This window comes from Octodon degus, unplaced genomic scaffold (assembly GCF_000260255.1).
Source record: "Octodon degus isolate 3935 unplaced genomic scaffold, OctDeg1.0 scaffold00055, whole genome shotgun sequence".
Classification (NCBI taxonomy): domain Eukaryota; kingdom Metazoa; phylum Chordata; class Mammalia; order Rodentia; family Octodontidae; genus Octodon; species Octodon degus.
Genome location: NW_004524631.1, coordinates 5,418,074 through 5,437,160, shown reverse-complemented (window position 1 = coordinate 5,437,160; position 19,087 = coordinate 5,418,074). Strand labels below are relative to the sequence as shown.

The following is a 19,087-nucleotide window of genomic DNA, read 5'->3' as shown; positions in this document are numbered from 1 at the left end:
TCACAAGTCCACTTCTTGTACAGCAATTAACCACTAAGAAGAATATATGCAGTGTATTATTTGTTGAAACTGTACTTCTGATTTGATTTGAAACTGTCTCATTGCTATCTGTTTATCAATAAAACTTTGAAAAAAAATAAGGTTAATACTATACAAAGTTTAAATACTAGGTGTCCTATTATTGGTAGAAATAAGCTATAGAGTCTGTGCTCGATTGATTGCTTAGCAGCCAGGGAAATAAAAAGAAAATAATCAGGAATGCGATTCAAAAGTTCTAAATATTAAAAACAACTCTGGAGTCTGAGAAGATTTGAAGACTTGAAAAAAGTTTGTTCTGTGGGTCCTCATAGAGCAGCTATGGTGAACCTGTGGCATGCATGCCTTAGAGGGCTGTCTGTTGTCATTAAAAGCTCTAAGAGGTGGGTCATTGCTGTCATAGAGTTTAGTGTATCATAGAAGAAACAGTGTTTAAAATTAAATCTCACAGAACCAATTTTATAATGTACTTCAGTAGAGGCAAACTCAGTACTAAGATATAAACAAATACAAGCACATTAAAGCAGAGATATACAAAATAGATTAGAAAACTGTTGGAAATTTTTTTGAAAACCTGACAATCCAAATAATGTAGAAATTCAAACCTTGCACTTTTTGACTGTCATTAAAGTTTTCTATTATTTATATTGAATGACCTACAGGGGATAGGAATGGAGTGAAGGACTATAACCTTTTCAATGTTAAGGCTCCCAAAGGTTATGATCAGGCCTGGAAATGAGTGTAATAAGTTGAGAGTGTTTGGCTGAAAACATAGATTAAAGTGTCTGGTGCAAATGAGTAGGTACTCAATACGCATGCACAGAATGAAGCATATCCTTCTACAGTTTCCTCTTTTCTGTGTCTTTTCAAAATAATTTATGCATGAGTGAGAGCTCAGAATGAATGCTGCAATATGCTCTCTGGGCATGTGGTACCTAGTTAGGTTTTTCTGTGAGTTCAGCGAACAGCAGTCAGATCAAGCATTATTTATTGCTTTTTTTCTCCTGTGGGCTGTTAACTGAGGAGTCAAGGCCAACTTATCAGCTTTGGAACTACGTACATTGTGCTTAGAAGGCAGATTACCCTCTGCCTCCCACGTGGACACATTTTATTATGAGAGTTTGCCCCAGAAAGAACTTGCCCATGTTCGTGTTTCACTTGCCTGTTGAGGTGCATTGATCACACCAATGTCATATCCAAACTGGAAAGAACTCAGTGCTGCAGTGAAGACAGTGAAAACCAAGGTTCCAGTAATCTGTGGGATAAAATGGAGATCTGGAGTACATCAAGCAGTTCAACTGCCCACCATTTCAACATCTCAGAGTGTGGACATATTATAGGCTCCACAGGCTGTTTTTTTGCATTTGCTGACCTTTCACAGAATTCTCTGTGCTCTGCTGGGGAGGTGTTGTTCATTTGAGAATGTGAAAGCCATTCACCATTTTGTCTATAGTGCTAAAACTGAAAAAATACTTGGGACAGATTTTTCCAGGGAAAGAACCAAACATCCTCTCCTCTCACCTCCCATTTCCTCCCCTCTCCTCACATCTCCCCTTCCTCTCCTCTCCTCTCCCCTGCCCCTGCCCCTGCCCCTGCCTCTCTGCCTCTGCCCCTTACCCTTACCCTTCTTATTCTTTTTTTAAATGTATTTAGTTCAGGGTTATAGGGTCTCACTACACAGATCAGACTTATAGTCATTCTCCTGTTTTCAGCCTCCCAAGTGCTGGGATTACAGGCAGCACCATGCCCAATCTCAGTTGCTATCTCAGAGAGCTTCTGTGCTCCCCTGTACCCCCCAAATCCCTCTGGATCCAGCCCAAGCCCAGCATGTGAGTGAGACCTTCAGCCGTGCTCTCAGGACCCCTCTAAATCCCTGCAGAACCAGCCCAGGTCAGTTTGAGAAGTTCTGCCACTCTTGTGACCCCTCCAGACCCAGCCTAAGCCCAGGACTGGCAGCGAGTGTGTGGGAGAGCTTCTGCACTCTCTTTTGCCTGCTGGATCCCTCCAGACCCAGCCCAGGCCCACTTGTGAATGAGTCCTTCTGTCCTGTTCTCTGGACCCCTCCAGACCCAGTGCAGGCCTGGCAGGCCTGGGGTGAAATTCTGCAGCTGAAGTCCCTGTGGGGAGGCTAGGGCCCAGAACCACCCACCTAATCCAGGGGCAGAACATCTTGCCAGAGGGCTATAACAGGTTCACTTCAAAGGGCTTGAGCAGGAAGAAGCTGAGCACAGCAACCAGACCCGAGCCAGGCACAACTGGATGAATTCAAACTTTGTAGGTCTGCACCCGGTAAGCTGAGACACTTTTCTAGATCCAGATCTATAAAAGCATCCTCTCTCTTTCTCTCTTGACTGAGAGAGGGGGCAAAATGTAACTGTGGTGAACTAGTTTGCCTAGAAAACAGGTACATCAATGGGAGGTGATCAGACAGAACTTAGGGGAACTAACTCAGTTGCTATCTCAGCACGTCCCAGGGGCTGGGCCAGCACAATGCCTCAGGGATTAAACCCCAGTTCCCATTCTGTCTCAGAAAGTACTTTAATCTGCTGAGCTATTTGGGTGTCCCTCAAACATCCTTTTCTTAAGATCTGTATTTTTTTAAGATTTAAAATCAGAATGAGAGCTAAAACTGCTTTTGAAGCAGAGAAATTGCTAAGATAGAAACCGTGTCACATGTCCTTGGGAGAACCCATATACAACATCAGAACCCATATACAACAACAAGAGAGGGAGAGCTTTTTGGGCTTTGCCATGTACAAAAGCACCTTAGCAGTTATATGAGAGGTGTTAAACAGGCCTTGTCTGATCTACATCAATATTCAGGTAGTGTACTTTATAATATTTCCATCTAGTTGAACCTAGAATTGTGGGTTAAGCTATATTACATTCTCCCTAATTCCATGAAGATGCAATATAACAGATGATCCTTTCAACTCATAATTATATATATCTGACCATCTTAAAGAAATCACATTATGCATACAGCTTTACATGTCTATGTGTGTAATAACAAAAATTTCAAAAAGAACATAAATATCATTAAATGATAGATGGTCAAATAGATTCAGATAATCATGATACATATATCAGATGTACACAACAAGTTATGAAGGAGTTCGTAAGTGTGTGATCAGATGCACTGACCTATTTATAACATGTGATATATACCTATAGGCACACATTCCCAATGAAGCACATAGTATATAATATATGTATTAAAATAAATAATATATAAAAAATTAAAAATAAAATTTAATATATATTATATATCAATAAATTATAAAATGTGTGAATCCTTACACATACATTGTACAATATATGGTGCATTGGACATGGCAGTTTTTTTTAACAAAATTGTTTTAATTTGATTTTTTTATTCTATTGAGAAACAAATAGCAATGAGACTGTTTCAAGACCGATTAGTAGGAGAGTTTCAATAATTAATACATTGCATATTGTTGTCTCTGTAGTGGTTATTCATAGTACAAGTTGCAGACATGATATCCTGTCCAAACACTATTAGTGCAAATCTTCTCATTGAATTAAGAGAAAGTAGCTGTATATCTATCCTATTTTGATTTTTTTTAAAAAAATATTCATTTTAATGAGAAAAAATAGCAATGAAACAATTTCAAAACAAGTTAGTAGGACAGTTACAATAATTAATACATTACATATTGTTGTCTTCATAGTAGTTATTCAGAGGACAAGATGCAGACATGATACCTTGTCTAAGCAATATTAGTATAAACCTTTCTTCTCATTGAACTAATAGAAGGTAGCTGTATATTTATCCTAACTACAATGTTGTATATGGTTTGATTTCTAAATTTCTGGACATAGTAGATTTTGAAATATCTTTTAAAGTGTCACTAGACATCTAAAACTTGTGGCTCAGACAGCCAAAGCTAAAATAGGGTTCCATTTAATTGGTTGGTGATTGCTCTTTCAGTCTTTTTCTGCCTCAAGCTGTTTCCAAGGATAGGAATTTCATCTAATTCACAGGTGATAATCATTATCAGCAGTGTGGGAACCAGGTGCCTTTAAAAGGTGTTAGTCTATTTCCCTTATATTGTCTGTCAGTCTGGACAATGTGATGTGAATTATAGGGCAAACCCAGTTTTAAAGCCTAGTACTATATATTCACATCAACACATCTAATTACTGCTTTATGTGGATCATTGGATTTATTCTTTGTTTTCTACTGTGACTGTAACAAATTATGCCAATCCATTGATTTAGAGAACATAAACCTATTTATTATAGAGTTATGTTAATCAGAAGTCCAGAATGAATCTCAGCAGATTAAATTCAGAGAGTTAGCAGACTGTGTTCCTTTCTGGGGGCTGCAGGAGAAAATTTATGTTGGTGCAGATCCTCATAATGATAGGTTGAGTTTTATATTTTCCTCCTGGCTGTAAACTGAGGGCCATTCTCAGCATCAGAGACCAACACATTTCTTAGCTAACTGTACCCTTCTTCCATCTTCACTGCTAGCAACTGCATGTCAGCTCTTATGTTGCTGCTTCTCTGGAGCAGATAACACCAAGGAAAAGTCCTGTTTGAAGAATGCATGGGATTAGGCTTGATTTACCCAGATAATCCAGGAAAATCTCTTCACTTTGAGGTTCATACCCTCAGTCATATCTTCAAAAGTCTTTTTTGCCTTCTACATGGGTTGGCCCAGGACTTGGTCTGAGAAAGTTTTATTAAGTGGGAATTTTTTTTGAAAATTACTAAGTATGAAAAAACCTGATTAACCATTATCTCTATTCACTTTAATGCCAAGATATTACCACAATATAGATACTTAAGAGCTGAAGAAAATAGTGAGAACTCAGGGTTTTATTTAGTTCAGGGTTTAGTGTCCTAATGGGTTTGCCTGTTCTCTTGAAAACCTTGTAGATAGAAGTTATTATCCCTTCATTCATTGAAGCATATATACAGACAGTTAATAATATGAAAAAAAATCCATGTATACTAAGAAGTAAATGATCTTTAGACTTTTCCTCTAAACATCTTTATAGGCTTCAAGGTATTTAACATTTTAAGTAATTCTGCCTTCACTTAAGGTTTAATGTTTTTAAGTTAGAGAAACTAGTTCTTATATATAGTTTAAAATACACCATGGGATAAATGTGGAGGGGTAGGATAGGCAAATAACTGAACCTTAAAATGGCAGAAAATGTGCTTATTTTATGGCTTAGAAGACATCAGAGAGAATTTATTAGTAAAAAAAAAAAGATACACATGTAAGTAGAGAATTTAAGAAAAAGTTTTAGCTAAGCTCTTACCATCCCTGAGCCTCAGTTTCTTTGCCTGTAAATGATAGTTAATGCATAAGCTTATCATAAAAATTAAATAAGATAAATAATGTGGTTGTCCTTTAAACAGTAAAAAGGCAAATGAATAAATGCATCTTTGTTCATATCATTATCTCATTAATCAGTCTTGTCAAACAACTATATGTTAACTTTTCATGTATTATGAATAACCTTCACAACAATATTTCCATAATCTTCCCAACAGTATATGAAATTACTCCCATTTTACAGCTGAAGAAACCAAGCTCAGAAATGATTAAGGGGCAAGCCTAACACCACAGAATTATAGTGCTACCTCGGTTCATAGGCTTAATTCTTTGCGCCATTCTGGTCGCGACTGAATTGGACAAGAAACAAATCAAACTCAGTGTTATGTTCAATGACCTTATGGGGGAAATTTGATTGGTTCTTCTCCAATTTAATTTGTGACTAGAATTGCAGAAAGAATTAAGTTTATCAACCAAGGCACCACTGTGACAAATACTCTGTTATGGAACTCTAAGCTGATGATCTTAAACCCTCACTACTGAATGAAAAAGAAACGTTTTCAGCAACTACTAAATGACTAAGTAGGGGGGAAAGCTTATGCATTTCCTTTAAACAGTATTCTCCAGGAAGCCAAGCCAATGGTGACTTTGCATTCAAATTGGAAAAGGCCAGTGGCTTCTCAAGCATAGGAATTTTAGATTAAAAGGAATTTTAGAGAGTGGTGAATCCTTGTCTAATTACTCCATTTTTCAGTTTAAAAAATTGAAGTCCCACAGGCTAAGGCTCTTGTCTGAGTTCTGTGTATGTCTAGAGCAAACACCTTAGGTCTCTTGACCCACAGATCTACAATTATGCTGTCCCTTTAAAATCTGGGTGAAATTAAAAAATTGAAAAGCTTTGCTTTTTATACAAGTTCTCAAATATTTTTAGATTCTATTATTAGGTAATTACTTGTTACTCAAGGAAAATTCTACAACCTAATTTCCAAAATCCATAAGGGAGTTTAATTAGTTGTAAATGACGCTCGGACTGTCTGCTCAATGCCAGCTCTCTGCTAAGCACATTACCTTCATTCCCTCTTGCAGTACCTTCCATAGGTACTAGTATTTATCTTTATATTACCTTTAAAGTTCTATTCTAGATTTATTCTGGGCTTCAGCATCCATAAAATTGTGGTATATTATTCTTTAAGTACATATTGTATAACTATTAACATTAAAATGTTTATCATAGAAACTTCTCTGGTATTATCTGATTTCATTATTCTCAAGGCCTCAGGTATTATGATAATACCTAGAAAGCCCATGTACATCTCAATATGTTCTTATTTTTCTTTAAATATAGAAAACCCAAAGTTCAGTTGAATAATTTCACCCAAGTCCCATAGCAGTGGAGAAGCAGTGCTATAGCATAGATCCAGGCATGCTGACATCAAAGTTCATGCTGTGAACCATGCTTCTTATTGGCACATACTAATAATCAGCAGTGTGTGTCCTGCCTGCTCAGAACTTAAAGGTCCAAGTCACAGGAGCATCAATTTATCAACTTGTATTATTGTGTACTTGTGTGGGTGATTCTGGTTAAGGAAAATTTCTAAGGGAACAAGTATATCATTTTAGTTCCCTTGAAAAGTAGTATATCTACAGAGAAGTTCAAATAATAGTGCAATGTACACTCCAAAACCTTCATGTATATGAACATCTATTGCATTTAAATCTCACTGCGTGTGTCATTTTAGCTGAAACATTTAAAAATAAGTTTTAGATATTTATATCACCTCTTAAATACTTCAGCATGGACTCACTGAGAACAAAGATATCTTTCTGCCTGGTTATAATATATTATCATATCTGATAATATATTGATATTGTATTAGTAACTAAGATATAGTTCACATTCAGAATTTCCCAGCCATCTTCAAATTATCCTAATGCGTTCCTCATTCTTCTGTGATTGAAGAATACTTGTTGCATTTTTTGGCTAATTCTTCAGTCTTTTTTCTAGAGCTTTATTTCTACCTCTTGTGCTGTTCATGCATCAACAGTTTTGAATATTTCAAATCAATTCCATGATTAAATTCAGGTTAATCTACCCCCTTTTAGGGAAAAGGGCACATTCCCTCAGTCATATGGTTTTACAGAATCGCTTGGAAAAAGTTAGAAAACACAGCAAACATCCTGAAACCCCCAATACTGAATAAGAAGCAGGTTTTTCTTTAGCAACCAAATGAATTACCAAGTAAGTAGCTTTGATTTGTAGTAGCTATATCAAATATTCTCAAAAGCTCTGTGTACTCACCAATGTGAACAAATTCTCCTATTGAGTGTTTCAAAGCTAGTTTAAAAATGAACCTGATGCTGATTTACCTTATCTCCTGCCATTGTGTGGGTTGGGAGTCCTCTTAATTCCAGGTCCTGTACTGAGTGTGGAATATCTAGCTGACAGTCCCTGATTCTATGTGCACCCTGTGGTTATATATTGTAGGAGGAGGAGGAGGAGCAGCAGCAAAGTGGGGCGGGGAGAAGAGCTCAAACTACAAGTACAAGTCTAATAGTAGACTCTTAATAGTAGAATTTGAATTTTGATGAGAATCAAATCAATTAATCCTTTGCCTCTGCAACTGTGGCTCCAGTACCTTTTTTCACCAGAAGAGAAAATGGGAGCAGATTCATTAGGCGTAAGTTACAAATCAGAGCTTGTCACATTTTAAGGCATGTATTAAGTGTGGCAACAACTGGGTACAGGTAGAAAGAGAACCCTGTAAGCTGTTTCATAGGAAATATCTTGTCTTTTGAGATATGCTGGGCTGCCAGGTAGTGTTCTGGGAAGACAAAGATGGGCACAGGAAGCACAATATGCCCTGCTCTGCTGAGTGCTTGTACTGTGGTATTTGTGCTTTAGAGCCGGGTGGTGTGGCCAAGCACTGCTGTAGACTAGACTGGTTGTCTAAATGAGATCTAGAGAGCGAAGGGTTAGAGTGTGACTCTCAGAATTTACTGGTTTGCTGTGATTTTCATGTGCATTAATTTCTTTTTAAACCTGAGATATGGAAGTAATAGAACATACACTTTGTTTTTGTTGGGAGGATTAAATGAAAACTACATAAAAGTGCTCTAATGTTCAGTGAATGGTGGTTGTTATTGTTATTACTATTACTGAGTCAGTATATGACAAGAGGAACTTGCTGGAGGTAACAGTGTAGCACTCACAAGTCTGTTCATATGTCTTCAGCTTGTGCCCTCTTGGGTATCCTCTCAGACATACAATCTCTTTTGGGGGTCCACAAGGTATCAAAATTGATTGAGCTTTAACTGTACCTGGCAACTAGGGTCACTGCTTCCACTGAGACTCACATGACACCAGTTTGCCACAGAGGAAAGGTAAAAGACAGCAGCAAAAAGAGGGTCACAAGAAAGAGATGGAATGAGAAAGTGAAGAGGTAGAGGAAAATCAGATTTTGTTTGTCTTTTATTTTGCCTAGCTTTTTTCTTTTGTACCACTTCTGCAAGATGATGCATCCAAAATGTTTGGTTTTAGAAGGTTAATTCAGTTCAAATCACTAACAATAGGGGAATCCAGCTCCATGCTTTGAGACACAGGAAACATAATAAGACACAGCTGCTTCCTACTAGAAATTTGTAATGTATAAGGTCAGATGTATGCAAATACAAATGCAAAATACAATGATTTCTTATAGGAGAAGCATGGACAAATGTCAGTACTAATGATAGTTAATCTTTATTGAATCTTTGCTTGCTGTCAGGTGCCTCTCAGCACTTGCCATACATTAACTTGTTTAGTCATAACAGAAGAGTTCTGCTTGTAGAGCCATGCTTTGGGGAGCAGCTTTGAAACAAGACTTCACAGTCCCCAGGTAGCCACATAGACTTTCTGTAGTTTTGGCAGCTTTTGCACAGGCCCACTCCTTAGAGCCTTCCTCTGTAGTTGTTTTCCAGAAACCTGACAATCTTCAGTAAAGAGGCTTGTGCTGCTGTTAGGAATGCTAGCTATCTGCTGTGTACCAACCTTTGTCTTTTGAACTCTCTTAGGCTAGTGAGAGTATTAAGTCTTGGCCAGCACCTAGCAGATGTGGGAGTTACTCTCTCCCTTTCAAAGTGCTGCCTGCCTCTCACTGCGAGCCACTGCGATCAGCTTCCTCTGAGTTGGCCCCCGCCTCGCCTCTCGTTCTGCTCTTGCTCAGAAATGAGAATGGCCCCAATATTTTGGAGGGGCTAAAACTGTCTCCGGAATGGGGTTGAAGGATTTAGTTGTAATGATTACACTCAATTATTTAGCCCTTGGAGAACTGATACTTGATCCTAGTCTCCCAGGAAAGTGTACGTTAGTGGCTTCCTGGCTGTGGGACAAAAATCAGACTTGTGGTATGGGACTAATCAATGAGAGCCTGCTATTCGCCTCTGTGTGATCGATCACTTTTTTTGATTAATTGATTCTTGGTGGGTGCTAAGAGTTACAAAGCAGCACCCATCACCCTGTCTTTGTTTTCTTTATTGTTACGTTTTCTTTTGGTACAATGAGTCTGTAAATGCAAGAAAAGAAAAGCAGCTATCTGTGCATGCCACATTCTTTTCTGATAAGGTAAAGTGAGATGTCAGTAAGGGCAGGTATTTCCTAGGAACTAAATCAAGTGAGTTCAAGATTGGCCAAGACAGGGATGCAGCAGAATATCCAAAGGTTCCAGTTCCTGAAGAAGGCAGTATTTTTACAACTCTGGAAATAGATTTGGTATTGTAGCCTCCCAGAGAGGGAGGGCAAGCTCTTTACATAGTCTTCCCAGCCTTTGTGTAGATGCCTCTTTGGTCACTGTCAGCAACTCTCTTGTGTGTATTTGCATAGCCTTCTACTAGGTCTCTTCACTCAAGCGAAAATCTGTTCAAAAAGTTCATTCAGATGATAATGCACCCCCTACTGGGGGCAGGACCTCTGTGACCTCTTAGTCATCCATAGGAGGAAACCCATATTGTTCACCATGGCCTAAGAGACCAACCTGCTGCAGGCCAGCTCTAAGATTGACTTTCATCCTCTGGACCCAGGCCGTGGGCCTCAAGCTATCCCACATGCTCCAGTCTCAGCATCTGTGTGATGGAGGAACTCGGAGTGCCTCTCCCTAGGTTTCAATGTCAGTGGCATCTTTTCTTCACTGATACTGAGCCTCTGGAAGAGATTCCTCACCAGGTTGCTTAAAGTAGATACTAGCTCTACCTTTTGTTATGACACCCAGCCTTGGGCCCCCTTCCCCTGCACCCCTTCTGATGTTCCTAGATGCGTCAGCCACAAGTGTGCTGCAAAGATTTAACCTTGACTGTCTACGTCTGGTTGATTACATATATAGCTTTGTTTTGGCTTCAAGGACTCTATACTTTGTGCCTAGAACACCCTGGCCCAGCTAGGGACACATTATGACTCCCCTTTCCCATTCCCACCTGCTCTGTACAGTACCTATCTTCCCAGCCATTGCTGCTGTTCCGGTCCACTGAACGCCCTGCTCATGCTAGCTGCCGCCAATAAACCACTCCTTTTGTGCCAGCTAACTTGAGTGTAGTCTTGTTTGGGATTAAACACACCTTTCCCCAACAGTTTTCCTGTCACCTTCAACTCATGCTTTGCTTGTTACTCTGCTTTATTTTCTTCATTGAGCTTCTGCTTTAAGTTTTATTATGTCTATTTACTATTGTTTGTCACTTTCTCTACCAAGTCTGAGTCCTATGAATGTGGAGACTTTCTTATATTTTTACCCTTAATACCCATAATAGTAGTAAATATAGGCTACTGTGAGTAGTAAATATAGGCTTTCTCCTAATAGGAGGGGTATTTGAGACTGTTATTGAGACATTTATTGACATAACACTCACAAAGGAAGTATTTAAAATATTTACAATTTTCTAGCTTATCAGTTTTAACTGTGAATGACACAACCAAGAACTCTGCTCTTGGTGGATTACATTCTAAGAAAGAAAGAAGGAGTACTGAATAAGAGAACAGTGAGAGGCAGCCTTGGTAGAAAACATATTCAGGTAAACATTCTTGACAGATATTCCATTTTGACTGAAGTGTGAAGAATGGGTTGGCAGCAAGGAGGTGGAAATACAGTAAATTTTGAGGAAGGAAAGATCTTAAATTGAAGAATAAGAGAAGTTTTGTTAAGATAGGATGGAGATAGGAAAAAGTAGGAGAGATACTTAGGGGAGAGCAGCCATGGTCATGCAGGACGTAAGGCCATGGGGAAAAGTTGGAATTAACAGAAACACAATGGGAAGTCATTGGAGGAATTAATGATGGGAATGATTTTTATTTTATTTTATTGAGAAACAAATAGCAATGAGACAGTTTCAAAACTGATTAGTGAGACATTTTCAATAACTAGTAAATTGCATATTGTAGTCTTTGAAGTGGTTATTCATAGTACAAGATGCAGACATGATATCCTGTCCAAACACCATTAGTACAAATCTTTCTTACTGAATTAAGAGAATGTAGCTGTATATTTATCCTATTTTGTATATACAGATACAAAATAGTCCTTCATTTGTATCCCCCTTTTTTGTTTAGTTTTGTCAGAGATGGGTATTGCAGGGAATGATATAATCCAGTATGTGTTTTAAGATTACTCCTGCTGTTGAGTGCAGGGTGGATGATGTCCTGGTTGCAGCACCCAGGAAAAAATAGGAGGCACACTTGCAAGGCTATCATTACAATTCATGCTTGCTGTTGACCCCCAGAACTAATGGTAGCAGAGAAAGAAGTAACAAATTCAAGGTATGTCTTGGTGAGTAAAGATGGAACTTATAAAGATACTTACTTTGAGGGGAGGCGGAAGGGAGAGTACTCAGATGACTTGATCCTTTTCTTGCTTATTAAACTTAATAAACTTAGGTAACTATTTAACATCATACGTAGGAGATTGTTCAGTCACCTGAGTATAATCCAGGTTTATCTCCTGAATCTCATGAAAGACCATCAAAAAATAGATCTTGCTCTAAATATATTTATCCAGAATATATTTGCAGTACATAAAATTTACATTCATCTTGGGGAATATATATATATATATATATATATATATATATATATATATTCTTGTTTCTTTTTTAAATCCCCTTCCCCTTCCCACCCACTTCTCTCCTTCCATCTCTAAATCCCCTTTCTCCATTTTCATTCTCGTTACCATTATTCTTAGCTTTTGGAGGAAGATTACTAGAGGGTATATAGCTTGGGTCATATGAAATTTCTAATTTTAATTCTTTGAGAAATCTCCATGCTGATTTCAATAATGACTGTACTAGTTTACATTTCCACTAACAATGTAGGAGGGTTCATTTTTCACCTCAGTCACACCAACATTTGTTATTCTTTGACTTCTTGATTATTTTTATTCTTTTTGGTATAAGATGTAATCTTAGCAGTGTTTTACTTTCCATGTCTGTAATGACCAGAGATGTTGAACATTTTTCATATAGTTTTTGGTCATTTGTAGTCATTGAGAAATATCTGTTCATTTCTTGGTTGGGTTTTATATTTTCAAAGGTCTATTTTTTGGAGAGGGCTCTTTATATATTATAAATATTACTTCTCCGAGAAATGGATGGCTTTTTTCCTATTCCATAGGTTTTCTCTTCATTGTACTAATTTATTGTTTTTCTGTGCAAAACTTTTTAATTTGCTGTAATCTCATTTTTTTATTTTTGCTATTATTTCTTAATGCTATTTCTTAGAATTCTGTTTAGAAACTCTGTACTTATACCTGTAATTCAAGTGTTTTACCTGTTTTATATTCCAGTATGTTTTTCTATTTCTATTTTAATGCTTAGATGTATTTTGATTGTAGTTTAGTACCTGATGAGAAACATGGGTATAGCTTCAATCTTATATAAACAGATGCTAATTTTCCCAGCAACATTTGTTGAATAGACTATCTTTCCTCTATATATGATTTTAAGACCCCTTTGTCAAATATCAAATAACTGAATGTGTCTGGAGATGTTTCTGTATTTTCTGTTTCTGTTCCATTGATTTTATTCCATTGATTCCATTGTCATTATTGGGCCAGTGCTGTGCCATTTTTATCACTGTTGCTTTGTAGTAGTACAGCTTGAAGTCAGATATAGTGATGCCTCCTCTTTGTTCTTGTTCAAGATTTTGCTTTTACATTCTGAGTCTCTCCCGGTTCCATATGAATCTGAGGATTGTTTTTTCTAGATCAGTGAAGAATGCTGTTAGTATTTTGATTGAGAGCAAGTTGAATCTATCTGACAAATTTTGGGATTGTGGCCATTTTGACAATATTGTTTCTACTTACCCAGGAGCAAGAGACATCATTCCATTTTCTGATGTCCTCTTCAATCTTCCTTTTTGGAGTTTTCTTTGAAGACATCTTTCACTTCATTAGTTAGGTTAATTAGTAGGTGTGGAGGACCACTTGAGCAGCTCTCCTTGAAAGAAGAGCCACTGTCTCCATTTTGACTCAGCCTGACCCTATTTCCTCATATTGATATGTACAGAGCTGGCCAGGACTTCTGTTTATCCTTTCAATTGGCCTTAAGCAATGCATATTGGTCTAGTTGAGGTGCTGGTAATAGTCTTTGAAGGGGGCATGCATGTTTCCCTGGTAAGCTACACCTGCTGCTCTTTAATGTGAGCTGGGTCGAGACAGGACGAAGAGCCAATGCTCTGCGCCGCCAGCTGGGATCGAGCCTCGAACAGAGGCTGTGACTTCCTGGGGCTTGAAAGACTACATCAAAGCTGAAACACCAGACCCCCCAAAACATTAAGATACTATCTCAGTAGCATAAAGCAAATTACTTTCTCAGCATACTCTCTCTGTATATGGCAGAGGTAAACGTAGGCCACCCACCTAGCTCAGCTTAGAGTAGTCACCTACTTCCCACAGTTCTCAGTCATTCCTCCTCAAGCCACTCCTCCAATGAATAAAACTGGGTGAGGCCCTGGGTCAGGCTCTTTGTTACAAAAAGCCATCTTCATGGCTAGACTTAGGGCCCCTTGGCTCCTCAATAATTATAAATATGTTTTAATGTCTTTACTTTCACCGTGGGTTGCACTGGGAGTGGTAGATTGGAATTAACTTGGTGTAATTTCAATAACATATTTTTGGGATTATAAATATTAACTTCTTTGACTGAGATGAAAACCAGGAAGGAACTCCTATAGTAGGTATTTAATTTTTCTTTTTGTGACTATAAATTTTATTTTTTTTTATAATTTCATTCTCATTGGGCTCATTATTTTTGTATACAGATGTTGTGTAGATTTTGTGGCCTGCTATATAAAGTTAGTTACTAGTTGTAAAAGTTTTTTTGAAATTTCTTAGATCTTTTATATTGAATGTCATGTCATCTGCCAATGATAACTTAAGTTCTTCTTTGCCTATATGTATTACTTTTATTGTTTTTCTTGCCTGATTGCTTTTACTAATATTTGAAGTATTATGCTCAATAGAAGTAGTGCTAATAAGCATCCTTGGCTTTGTCCTGATTTTAGAGGGAATACTTTCATTTTTTGTCCACTTAATATGATCTTGGCCATTGGTTTGTCATAAATATTTTTATTAATTTATATTTTAACATATAGTAAAAAATACATTAGAAATGATAAACAATTTCCCTAAACAAATGATAGGAATTCAACAATTGTTATTATATTGCATATTATCTTCAAATTAGTTGTTCAGATTGCCAGATATAAGCATGCAAAGTCAGAATGTCTTTCTTCTTAAAAAGAAGAAAGAAAAAAAATTTAAGCATTAATTGTTTCTTACAATAGACCAGTAGAAATCAGCAGTACAATTATCCAAGCCTTCCTGTGTGTACATTAATTACACAATTTTTTCCCCTTCTTTCTTTCTTTTCCATCATCCCAATTGTTCCTTCCCTTTGAACAATGTCTGTCCCTTTCACAGTATCTACTGTGCCTTCAGATTATTTACTCTTTCAGGCTGTTACACTAGAGGACAATATGATGCTTACATAGGCGAATCTGATCGATCGATCTCTGTCTCTGTCTCTGTCTCTGTCTCTGTCTCTCTCTCTCTCTCTCTCTCTCTCTCTCTCTCTGTCTCTCTGTCTCTCTCTCTGTCTCTCTCTCTCTCTGCTATAGTTTCATCCATTTACCCATAAATCCTTGAGTTTATCTTTCTTTATAGCTCAGTAATACTCCATTGTATAAAAATACTACATAATTTTTATCCATTCCTCAGCTGATGGGTGTTTGAGTTGTTTCCAAGATTTAGCTATTGCACTGCTATAAACATGGGTGCACATATATTGCCATGTTACAATGTTTTCAGTTCTGGAAAAATACCCAGAAGGCCAATAGCTGGGTTGAATGGGACCTCTAATCCTAGTTTTTTTTTTTTCTGCATTGATTTCCATAGTGGTTGTACCAGTCTACACTTTCACCAACAGTGGAATAGTGTTTTTCTTGCCCCTTAGCCCCTCCAGCATTTGTTATTTGTCATAAATATTTCTATCAAAATCAGATATTGTCTTTGTTTGTTTAAGATAGGGTCTTGATTTGTAGTGTAGGCTGACCTTGGACTGACTATGTAGCCCATGCTGTCCTTGAACTAGTGACAATTCTACCTCTGCTTCCTGAGTGATGTGATTATAGGCATACACCACCATACCCAGATAGGCATGGTCATTCTATACCTATTTTCTTCAGAGTTCTTAACATAAAGGATTATTGGATTTTGTTAAAGCCTCTTCTGTGCCTGTTGATATGATTATATGGATGTCTTTATGTGGTGTATCATATTTATTGATTTGTATACATTGAAACATCCTTGAAAATCTGGGGTGAAACCTACTTGGTCATGATGCATGATGTGGTTGAATTTTTTATGATATATTGAATTCTATTTGCAAATATCTTGAGGATTTTTATATCTGAGTTCATTAAAGGATATTGGCCTGTAGTTTTCTTTTTCAGTTGGGTCTTTCCTGGTCTTGGGATTTGAGTTACTGGCTTCCATAAATGTGTTAGGAAGCAACTGTCCCTTTATTTCATTAAAGAGCTTGAGGAGTGTTGAGCATATAACATCCTTAAAGTTGTGATTTTATTTTATTTTTTTATTTCTAATTGCATTGATGTCTTTTCTCTCTTCTTGGTAAGCTTGGCTGAAGGTTTATGTTTATTCTTTCAGATAACCAGCTCTTTAATTTGTTGATTAATTGTACATCTTTTTAGTCTCAATTTCATGATTCCAACTCTAGTATTTTTGATTTCCCTGTTTAATTTTGGTTTATGCTTGGATTGCTGTTCTTTCTCAAGTATCTTAAGGTTACTCATTTGGCTATTTATTTGAGCTTATTCTGTTTTCCTAATGCGAGCATTGGTTGCAGTGAACTGCCCTCTGAGGACTACTTTCATTGTGTCCCAGAAGTTCTAGTGTATTTTAAAAGCATTGTCTTTAACTTCCAGAAATTGTTTAATTTCTTTGATTTCCTCTGTGACCCTCTGTGTGTTGAAGCATGCACTACTAAGTTTCCAGATGCTTCTAAATTTCTGTGATTTCTTCTGTGGTTGATTTTATTTTCCTTGCATAGTAGTTTGGTAGTAAAAATGAGATGATTTTGATTCTTTTATATTTATTTAAGCAGGCTTTGTGGAATAGTATGTGATTTCTTTTAGAGGAAGTATCTTGTGCTGCAGGAAAGAATGTATACTCTGTTGTGTTAGGGTGGAACACTCTGTAGATACCTATTAAATCTATATGTTCAGGGATGTGGTTCAGTTTGATGTTTCTTTATGGATGGATATTTTGTTTATTTGATCTATCTTTTTGTGCAAGTGAGGTGTTAAGTGTTAAGATCCTCCGTTAGTATTCTGGTAGTATTTATTTTATGTTTTATGTTCAGCAGTACTTGTTTTATAAAGATAGATTTAAAAAAATTTTTTATTGCTTTTTATGTATTTAGTACAGGGTCTACAGGGTCTCATTACACAATATGGGGTCTCATCTTGTGATCTGACTTGCAATGATCCTCCTGTTTTCAGCCTCCCAAGCACTGTGTGTATAGGCGCATACCACCATGCCCAGTCTCAATCCCTCTCTCAGCACTCCTCAGGGGCAGGGCCAGCACAGCATGCTGGGGATCGAACTCCCAGCCCCTGCATCTGCCTAAGCAGGCACTTTAATCCACTGGGCTATCTGGCTGGCCCTGAAGATAGTTTTTAATACATATTTGTAAGAGTATTTCCTCTTGTTAGATTGTTTTCTTAACTAGCGTATAGTGGCCTTCTTTGTTTCTTGTAGTCAGTTTTAGTTTGAAGTTTCATTGTTTTAGACTAGAATTGGTACCACCACTTGTTTTGGGAGTCTTGGTGCATGAAATATTGGTTTTCATCCTTTGAGTTTTAGTCTATAAATATCTTTTCGGATTAGATGAATTTCTTGAATGTTGTTGAATTTTGCTTTTATCTAGTCTACCAATCTGTGTGCATTTATTAACATTGATCGATGTTACTGAAGTATTTATTAATTATCATAGTGTTCTTTCTCTATTGATGACTCCTTATATTTCTTTTCCTGCAATTTTTTTTTATCCATTGACTTTGCTTGGTTTTTTAAAATACTCTCTGGGCTTTTGACTTTAATGATTTTGTTGTTTCTATCTAGGATATTCTTGAGTGTTTTCTGGAGTGCTTGTTTAGTATTAATAAATCTCTTGAGTTCTTTTTCATGAAATGCTCTCATTCATCTATTCTGAAGGAAAGTTTTGCAAGAATATCGAATAAGTTGAAGATATTTGTTCTTAGGGCTTGAAATACATCAAGTTATTTTGGCCCTTAAAGTTTTTATTGAGAGGTCTGCTTAATTCTAATGAGTTTACCTTCATAGGTAATTTTTTATGTTTCTCTGACTTTTGAAAATTCTAGGTTTTTTGTTGTTGTTGGACATTTGTGATTTAGTTATGTTGTCTTGACGAACTTCTTTTTTCACCATCGTTGGTGTTCTAGAAGTCATGCTTATTAGTAAGTTGAGCTCTTTTCTCATATTTGAGAATTTTTCTATTTTAATTTTTAGAAAGAGATTAATAATTTTATCTTCTGAGTTATTTTCTAGCTTTCCTGTACCTCCAATTAGTCTTAGGTTGGTCTTTTCAGTGTTGTCTCATAGCTCCTCAAAATCCCTCAGTCTGGGTCTCTGTCTCTCTTTTTCTCTCTCTCTTTGCCTCCCTCCATCTCCCTCTCTCTCTCCTCACCCTTCGTGGTTTTTATTTATTTATTTATTTATTTTTTGACATCAGTTATTTTATTTTAAAGAAAAAAAATAAAAACAATGGTACAAAATCTCAAAACAAGATTTTAGGAGAGTAACAATGGTTAGCACATTGTGTATTGTTACTGCCAAAGTAGTTTCTCATATTACAAGATATAGGCAAGAAATAATAAATAAACAACATAGGTACAGACCTTTTTTTAAAAAAAGTCAACAGAAAATGGAAATATACTTTTTAAAGTTTCTAATACTAGAAGATACCATACAATGTCTTTTAAATAAATTGTAAGTCAGAGATACAGTATAAATCTTAGAACAAAAATTAAGATTAAGCAATATTCAGAAAATTAAATTTTTCAAAACAATTGAACGAAGAAAAAGTTTTCATGATAGTAAAGAAGTACTAAGAGTAAAACATAAGATAAATACTGAAATGGCAAATAAATGGCCAGCACGTCTAACAGTTTGAGGATAGGATATC

The 19,087-nt window shown here is 36.8% G+C and overlaps 1 protein-coding gene across 1 annotated transcript in view; it reads right to left on the bottom strand.

Moving 5' to 3' along the window:
• Slc2a2 (solute carrier family 2 member 2) overlaps positions 1-7,787 on the bottom strand; it is a 30,792-nt gene extending 23,005 nt beyond the window's left edge. Inside the window, exons 1-2 of the mRNA XM_004633455.2 lie at positions 7,715-7,787; positions 1,199-1,291 (exon numbers count right to left, since the gene is read on the bottom strand). Of these exons, the coding sequence (XP_004633512.1) occupies positions 1,199-1,291; positions 7,715-7,729 (108 nt within the window). The 5' untranslated portion in view covers positions 7,730-7,787. The remainder of the gene's footprint in view (positions 1-1,198; positions 1,292-7,714) is intronic.
• Positions 7,788-19,087: the final 11,300 nt, after the last annotated feature.